We start from the raw sequence: 9,549 nt of genomic DNA, 5'->3' as shown, positions 1-9,549 counted from the left end.
ATCATTGGAACCAAAAAACCTAAAATAATTGATATTTTGGTTTAACTTGACACCAGATTATGGATTTAATGTAAAACTAGAATGTGAATGATATTTTCTTAGGGATGGTTGTTCTTTTTTACATCTACTAGGTGTAAGTTTTGTGTTATTTTCCATTCATATTGTTAAATCATATCTTTTTATTTGGGTTAATTACATTTTGCTTATTGCTTAAGTATTTAATCTTCATGTTGTCTGAACTACAGTATAGCAATTACTTTTTGTATCATATTTACAACCTAATTGTCAAATTTAAAGACTTATTACAAACAAAGTTGTAGGAAATAGGAGAAATTTTTAAGCATCTAAATACTTAATATCAATCAGATTTCAAATGATAAAAATATAATATTTGCACTTTAATCTAGAGTAAGGGAGTTAAGTGCTCTTGCACAATTGAGTTAAATCACAATGCGGTAAAGTATAACTTCCCCCTGTTAATTATCTATCTAGTTTATTAGGGATGTTTGCCTCATTTGTTTTCCAAGCTAATTAACAAAAAAATCTTCCAAATTAATGGTGGGGGCAAAGGATCCAATTAATATTCTTTATCCACAGTGGTCTCAAATAGCAACCAATGATTGCATTTATTGCAAGGCCGAGTATGGCATGTCCTCATTCATGAATCTTGACATTAATTATTGATCTCTTCCTACTTAACAATGCATGCATCACAAAAGTTTCTCATTAAATTTTTTTAGAAAAAACACTCAACTATTATTAATTGCACAGCTTGGTTGCTGGTAATCTCCATGCGTTCTCTATTTACATTCCTGTGTTCACCACTACATCAAACCACGGATGTTATTATAATGAAAAGAAATAAGTGCTCGCCACCTTTCCTCTCTCACCATACTTTTTTTTTCTTTTTTTTTTTCTCATACAATAATGTTACATGCACCTCAAATTGTACCAAGAAAAAAGAAAAGAAAATATAGTTGATGGGACAAGTAATCACCTATTGTAAGGCTCAAATAGAATACAATGATAACGTGACTTTTAATTAAGGCAAACTCTAATTCCCCTTGTTCTTTTTGGCTCGATTCGGTTTATACTTAGACAGCATTGAATTTATTATAATTAATTAATATCATAGTTAATATTATCATTCCATACCATGCCGAGATGTCCTTCTTCAACCAAACAAGGGCTTAATTCTCTTGTGGTCCAAAGTAGATCCTAACTATTATGTTTTCATCCAAAACCAACTAGATTAGTGCCAATTTTTTTACCACAAGTAAGTTGCTACATAGCCAAATTACCACTCCTATTATCGAATTAATCAAACTATATTTATGTAGAAATAATTAAACTGTGTGAATTACTAACAATTATATCTTCATCAACGGTTGATTAAAAAGTACAATTTATTTTGATGCTGAAATGGAACTAAACCACGAGAAGATAAAGTGTATAAATTACTCCTTAATTGAATAATGACTAAGAAATTAAAATAGTCAATTATATCCAAGAGTACATTTTGTTTGTATTCTCCTCCCCCTCTCCCCTTGTCCATTATTGTTATAGTGCGCTTCTCACTATACTTTTTTGAGTGAGGGGTGATCAAATCACTTGGAGCTTTTCCACCTCTATTCATCTGAAAACTATTTCTAACTAACAAAAAAATTATATTTTTTTCACCCTCCTTTTTTGTATATGATTAATTTACACTTTGCTGGGGGTTTTTATACGATTATTCGAATTTTTTAGTTGAAACTCTCTCTGATATTAATTTGAAATAATTATAGGCATCGAATGATATAAAAACTTATATATTATCATAGGGCGAATTTCCGTATTCAACTTTTTTCCTTTAAGAAAGAGAGGAAACTAAATTCTGACTTTTAAGCTATTCTGTAAAGAATAATAGACACAAAAGAAAGGGTCCAAATGTAAATTTTCCCACAATAACATCCATCAGAGCTTATCCCTGTCTCTCCTCTTATATATACAGCCCTCTTCATTCCACTGCTTCCAATATACAATTCCTCAAGAAACAAAGCCCTCTCTCTCTCTCTCTCTCTCTCTCTCTCTCTCTCTCTCTTTCTCTCTCTGTCTTCTACTCTTCTCCTACAAGTATAACACAAGAATGAGGCCAGGAGCTGGGTTCAACGCCACGGAGGTGGCGGCCGCGGCGGCGCCGGCGGTGGCAGGAGTGGCCCACTCGGCGTGGCACTCGCCTGTGCCGTACTTGTTCGGCGGGCTCGCCGCGATGCTAGGCCTCATCGCCTTTGCGCTCCTGATCCTCGCCTGCTCATACTGGAAGCTCTCCGGATATCTCGGAGCCAGCGGCGACCGAGACGGCGGCAGCGGCGCCGCGGCCCCCGAAGAGAAGCCCGCCTCGATGGCCGCCGTGGTCGCGAGCTACGAGGAGAAGGTCGTGGTCATCATGGCCGGGGACGAGAAGCCGACGTTCCTTGCGACGCCCATCTCGAGCCGCGCGTCGTCCTTCGGCGATCACGGCAATGGAGAAGGCGACGAGAAGATGAAGAAGAAGGAGGCGGAGGAACTGCCTAGGGAGACCCGAAAAGAGAACGAAGATTTGGACCACAGTAATAATAGCCATATTTAACTTTTATTTCTCTCCTTTTTCCTTAATTTTTAGGGCTTTTTCCTCTCTTTTATTTTATAAATTTATTTGCGTACTCTTTGCCTCTGCTCGGAAGTGTGTAATTGTATAGTATGGAGAAAAAAGAAAGTGAACGGAAGAGTGGCTTCTTTTTTTCCGGCCGTGCGTATCAGCTAGTGTGTAAGTGGAGCTGCTGCTTTTTCTTCTCTCTTTTCAAGCAAAAAAGAAAGAAAGTTCTTTTCCTATTGGCAGTTTAGAATAGTTCTCTCTCAGTGGGATTCCCAAGTTTGCCAAGTTATTCTTTTCTTTTTAGGAGTTTTTTTTGTCTACATATATATATATATACCTTTCAAAATCACTTATTTATATGTATACTAACTAACGAGTATTCTTATAGATTTGAATCGCCTAATGAGCCTGCGTAGAGTTACCATTTGTCTTCCAAAAAAAAAAAAACCAAAGGTTCTCCTCATTTAAAGCATATAGTGTTCATAGTTCAGTCTTCAGTGGATATGAAGAAGTTGGTGGATAATGCAGTAAGTAAACAGTTCTTTCCATCCATTATTTATTCAGCCATTACAAGTGCGACGCGGCAAGCCGAATGAGAGAGCTCCACAGTTGCATAATAATGTGAGTGATGACTATCTAGAGCTCTCATTGCAACCTCTGTTTCCATTTATCTCACAGTTTTCTTGAATCTAAAGAAGGACTAGTCCTGCATATAATATTATATGAAAAAAATATTTTTAATTTTTTTCTCATTTGAAAAAAAAATTGTTTACTCACCAAGTACCATGTTAACATGGTATCAAAGTAGAGCTTTTGAGTTTATATCTTATTAGATTCATCTATTATTTAGAAAATATAGTTTTTTAGTTAGTGAAATTAATGTTTGATGAAAATAACCTATATATAGCCGTTTTTTTAGTTAGGGCTCTTCTAAGTCCTTTAATGAACAAATTTTGTTGATACTTGGTTTAACTTCATTAATACAAGTAGCCTACATCCCCTAAGTATTTTAAAGCACCAGCATGCAACTTAAGTTGCTATAATCATCAATATTCATTTTATAGCAGTACAGTCATGCACTAGTTTTTCCCCAACTTGGTCTAAATTTATGCATGGTATAAACTATACCGGCATTGCTAGGCTAAGAATGTTACTATAATTTCCACCACAAATCATGCAGCAACTTCTAAAACAATCAGATGATCGATCAAGGAAATGGTGGGTCATGCATGGATCCATGGAATGAGTCATATTCGACTGCGACGAGACGATGGTCGCCACGGTTGGCTATGGACATTTTTTTCCCTTTTTTTATGGCACTATTTATGTCAATTATTGAAGACATCCATCGCCATGAGTGATGTATGTGAGAGCACGATTGATGTCTACATGACAGGCTCGATATATATGTATATATATATATATATATATATATATATTAGATTTAATTGGACTAACAACCCTTTATAAGACATCAAGAAACTTTAGCCCTTTAGAGTAGATTGAATCTCTTTAGAAAGGGGAGAAAAAATGGTGCAATTTCTCTTTTGTTTTTATTGCCTCAAGAATATCTTACCGACAATATGAATCACACTCAAGGGGTGTATATGATATATAGTAAATCAGCATTTCTATTGACGAATAATCCATGCTTAAGTACTTATCACTCTTTGGGTCGTAATTAAGCTTCTATTTGCTCTTAAGTGGGGATTTAATGATGTTTCAGTTAAACCAAAGCTACTGAAATTTGAATATGAGACTACTTATTCAATATAAGTCTATTTAACCAACCGAACACAATTCCTTTTGCCTCAAGAATATCTTATTGTTAGAACGCCTAACCCATAGTAATCATAGAGACGAGAAAGATTTAATTATAAATATATAACGACTTATCTTTTATAACATTGTATTGTTACCTAGTAGATGATATTACCGAGAGGCATCTCGAGTATTTTTATATTTCAAAGTAATGGATTATTCTCTATTTCGTCAACTATTAGTAAATCAGCAAGACCAGTTTATGAGACTTAATGTGGAAATGTATATGAATATTGATGAAGAATATTGTTGGTTGTTCATTTGCACAATTGGTGATTGCATGGTCCTATTGAGTGAGTGTTAGGGTTTTGGAAAGTGAAGAAGTGAAAGGTGAGGAGGGGGAGAAGGTGGCCGACAATAAGATGCCAGGAAGGTGGTCAATTGCCCAAAGACTAGCTTTTTACATGCCACAAATGAAGGAAGGGACAAACGGAGTAGGGTCCTTTGTGCACTATAGCAAGTGCCAAAAGCTAGAGAGAACTCACAAAGGAAGCAATGTAATATGTCTACATGATCCATTGAAGGGATGGGGCTTTTGATTCAAGAAGAAAGTACTTGTAAAAATTAAAAATGGTGGATGGTATACCAACAAGAGTTAGCAGCAGTGGACCATTTCATGCCGGCTTGTTTAGAGGTGATGATCAAATGCTTGTTTTGGGAGTTAATTAGTTGCAAGCATTAATTAGTAAGTCGTTAACGGGGTTGTAAATAGACTTAATAGCAATTTACTTAGAAAATATTGGCTCTAATGAACCACGTTGTTTCCAACATTTTCACTATTAATTTTGAATGGAAAATTTATTAATTGTATCTTGATTGGAAGAGTTAATTAAGTGTTTAAGTTTAAAATGTAATAATAATAAGTTAAACTTAGGTCAAACAAGAAGAGGGTAAATTGTCAGTTAACCAATATAGAAATATACACCATATAGTTATCATTAACCAAGTTATTAATTAACTTCTTATTCTTTAGGAATAGCTTCCAAAATCTGCCATAAAGCTGAGAATTTCTTAGCAAAAGTCAGATATAGATCCACATCACACAGCTTAAGTACTCTTCCAATGCAAGCTGGAAAATGAATAGTCCTGCTATGGAACCATGAACCATCTTCCACATAGAACCGAGCTGAGAATTTAATACATGAGTTAATTCAAGTGAGACTTCTTAAAACATTATCGTTTTAAATGTATTTTTCTGAACTTTTTTTTTATCCACGTAGATTCTTAGTTGAGAAAGTTCATGCAATTACTTCTTTTTAACACAAAATATCTATATAAGTTTTTTTAAAAAGTACATAAGATATGTGAAAAACTATTATAAATATTCTTTACGAGAGTATCATCTCCCATAAACCATATAAGAGAGAGACTCTCTGGTCGAGGATATATATTCTTTTCCTACTATCTTTCGTCTCTCAACATTTGATATCCTTCAACAAAAATTTGACTTAGATTATGAGTTATAGGTGTGCTTGGGAAGGGGTCCCAATGTCTGATTCTATTGTACATGTTTTGGCTGCCATCTTTAATGGCTCTTTGTAGAAATAATTTTACTTTAAGTCACTGTTTTATATATATATATATATTATAAACTAGACAAAATATATATAACTATATTGACATCTAAACTAAGAAAGTAAATACACAAACAAATAGTAATAGCTCAGAGAGTCTAAATAAAATTGTCTCTTGCCGATATTTAATACATTATATTATCTTTCTCTATTTAAATAGGGAGAGAGAGAGGGGGAACAAAGAAACTTTTTAGATCGAAGAGCATATGCAATAAAAGAAATATTGAGAAAATAAATACATAAATAGTAATAATTCAGGGAGTCTAAATAAAATAATCTCTCGCTGATAATTAATACATTATATTATCTTTCTCTTTAAATAGGGAAAGAGAGAGAGAGAGGGGGACAAAGATAAATAATTAATTTTGGCTCAGTTGCTATGGTTTTGAGAGGTACTGATGGATTGTTACTGGGAAGCTAAGTAAAGTAGCTCATTAGGTTTTAAATGACATCGCACTAATAAAATTAGAGGCAAAATTACGTTTAATAGCTAATTAATCCGAATACTGAAAAAATGCAACAACGCCGTCTGTGGGAATCGAACCCACGACCACACGGTTAAAAGCCGTGCGCTCTACCGGCTGAGCTAAGACGGCATTTAACTTGAAGTATTATATCATAATTAATAATCTATACTTCCGACACTGTTAATTCCCCAGCATTACCAGACGACTCCTAACTACGGAAACCACTACTCATTCACAAGGGGAAATTTAACGCATGATTTTTATTATAGTCTAGTAATACTCAATCATTGAGCTACAATAATAATTTAGTATAATTTCTATGCTTAGTTCATATATAAATTTAGAGCTTCATCGCACTCGGGGCGAGAATTTGTGAACCCAGGCCCGGTCCAAGCCCGATGGGCTAATCTTATTAGACTCGGGCTCGGGCTCGGACTCGGCTTGAGATATAAAGTCCGCAAAGTTTCAAACTTAAAATTCTAATTTACTCATAACTTCATAACGGCTCAGGAAGATGTTATACACATGGAAATAAAAATTGAGGCAATGAATTTAATGATATATTCACTTGTCCTCACTAATAAACTCCATGATATTATCCATGACTATAATGCTCTACATTGCTGAAATGAGAGCCTAGTATTAGAAAGAAAGGTGGTTTGCTATTTGATAAATATTAAGAGTAATGTATGTTTATATTAACTGGGATTTTATTATCTTTCTTACAGTCTCTTATATTTGAGCTGATGTTTGCATATATTGAGCCGTTATTTTATCTATATTATAAACTTTTTAAGGGTGCATATGTGAAAAATAAATTATTTAATTAGCACCAAGGCATCAAATTAAACAACTGGATACGACCAAATCAACATGGGTCCAATATTTATTTTTATTTTTGGTCCTATTTTAAGGTGAGCCCACAAAGATTAGTTGTTCAAAGGGAAGACTTAGTTTAGAGAAAGACTCATGGAAGTCCAAGGAAGAAAACCCCATCTTTGAAACATTCTCCTGAAATCGAAGTCGTTACGACTCCGTCAACCTCATCTCTTTTATCTCTCTAAATCTCCATATTCCACACTCAATTTCCTCTTTTCTCCACTTAGTCAGCCTGGGGAAACCCCCACGAAGCCGACGTGGAAATGGTAGGTCAAAGGCGACGTCTGAGTTCTCGACGTACGTGTCACAAGTGCCACGTATTCAAACTCACACGTCCCATGTGGCTGGCAGTTTACGTGTGGTGGTGCATGTCCTTCCTTTCCTTCGAGTCTCCTTTGCCTCTCGTTTGGTTCATATATGAGGTTCTTTCTACTTGTAATTATTAAGTTATTGTTTAGTTAGACTTAGGTTTTGATTGGTTGGTATATAAACTTCAAACGTGAATAAGAGGTATATGCACACACCTATGCATACCAACCAATGAATAGTTATTCGCAGCAAGGGAGACTTACATGTACACCTAAGGGTGTTGCATTTCTAAACAGTGATGTATTTAGTTTGTTACTTAATAATTTAGGGTTGGTTTGATTAGTACGTAAGCCTCCCTTATTTATAAATAGCATCCAAACACGAAACACCACTCTCTAAAAATATGTTTTAAGTGTTGTTAACATGGATAACTTCTATCTTAATGATGGAGTAATAGAATTATCACATCTTTTCCTTAACAAAATGTGCATAGATTATTTTTATTCTCATTTAATGCTTATACACCAACAAAACATGTAAGTGAATGTGTTAGTTTTTGGATTATTTATACATTGTATGATGTTGTGAAGGACTCAACCTTAATACGAGTTACACGTATTTTGTAATTTATAAATAAGGAAGGTTTATTCATAAATAACATTATATGAACCCTAATATATAGAAAGATGGTGCATATTAATAAAGATATTAGTATAATATATATATATAAATATATAATATTTATAAATACCTAAAATCTTATATTAATTTGCCCCCGTGTGATTTAGACTAATGTGAAACTATTAACTTTCCATTCAAACTTAATAGAAAAAATATATATTACCACTAATAATCATATTGTTTGAATAATTATGAATCTAAAACCCATATTTGAAAACAATATGTTTTTTACTTGAAGAATAAAATACTATGAGTAAATTTGATGGAAGGATAAAGGGAATTATGACATTTTAATATTTCTTATGGTAAAAAAAAAAAATTTAATAACTTTTTTATATTTTCTCCTTTTTAAGTTTGGATGAAAAAATTCATGTTTAAATAAAAGTTTATCAGTAATTTTATTCTAGGCAAAACTATTAGGAGCAATTTATAATTTACTTTTATTAATTATGTCATAAAGTCAATTCCCATCAATAGTAATTATAGGAAAACTATAATGGTCCAAAAGGATTATCTCTAAATATTTGTGGAGGTTGTGATAATTATGAAAAGAACTAGAGAGAGGTAATCAAACAAAACTAAGCTTATTATATACTTGCTTCACATTGTTGACTTAACTAAGCATAAGTTTCTAGACTTATTAGTTCGTCATCCTTGCGTCAACATTAGCAATCCCATAACCATGTTGAGATACTCAATTCCAAGTGATCATAACTATAATATTTCAAACGTTTTCCACGAAAAAATATTTAAAAAGTCCTACCTGAAATTATTCAATCAGGGGGTGGAATTGCAAATGGAGGGTGCTGAATGCAAATTTACCTTACAAATTACCTTATTAGTATTATAGTTTATCGTTAGATTCTTAGAACTGCAAGTTGACTTGTTGGGGTGCATTAATACAATTAAAGAAGTTAAAAGTTAAAACTTTACCACTTTATATCTTGCCAAGATTCTATCTATCATAGCTTTCATACGGAAGCTATAGAAAGTCGGCATGTCAATATAATTAAAAACAAATTAATATAACTCGTTTTTATTCAACTGCTACAATCTAAAAAGAAAAAGAAAAAAAAAACTGATGGCAAGCTCTCTCACTTGATCACACGATAATGACCTTAGTTTTATAAAATAGCGATTATACGGGATCTTTTCTCGTGACAAATTGACTATTAATCTAGAATTTTATTTAGTTTTTAAT

At 33.5% G+C, this 9,549-nt stretch overlaps 1 protein-coding gene and 1 non-coding gene across 2 annotated transcripts; one reads left to right on the top strand and one right to left on the bottom strand.

The window, feature by feature from the left end:
* The first annotated feature begins 2,018 nt into the window (after window positions 1-2,018).
* Window positions 2,019-2,890, top strand: LOC140760318 (protein GLUTAMINE DUMPER 4-like). Its single transcript, XM_073097240.1, has one exon. The coding sequence runs from the start codon at window positions 2,129-2,131 to the stop codon at window positions 2,609-2,611; it is 483 nt and encodes a 160-aa protein (XP_072953341.1). The 5' UTR covers window positions 2,019-2,128; the 3' UTR covers window positions 2,612-2,890.
* A 3,645-nt stretch (window positions 2,891-6,535) lies between these two features.
* On the bottom strand, window positions 6,536-6,608 carry TRNAK-UUU (transfer RNA lysine (anticodon UUU)). The gene has a single exon. It is a non-coding gene; the product is annotated as a tRNA-Lys (tRNA).
* Between the last annotated feature and the right edge of the window lie 2,941 nt (window positions 6,609-9,549).

Source organism: Typha angustifolia, chromosome 5, assembly GCF_048772165.1.
Source record: "Typha angustifolia cultivar Huaian chromosome 5, ASM4877216v1, whole genome shotgun sequence".
NCBI classification, from domain to species: domain Eukaryota; kingdom Viridiplantae; phylum Streptophyta; class Magnoliopsida; order Poales; family Typhaceae; genus Typha; species Typha angustifolia.
This window is presented reverse-complemented; position numbering and strand designations above follow the sequence as displayed.

Bases quoted from the DNA above. Each gene is read 5' to 3' on its own strand.
- LOC140760318 (XM_073097240.1), top strand. From the start codon at position 2,129: ATGAGGCCAGGAGCTGGGTTCAACGCCACGGAGGTGGCGGCCGCGGCG.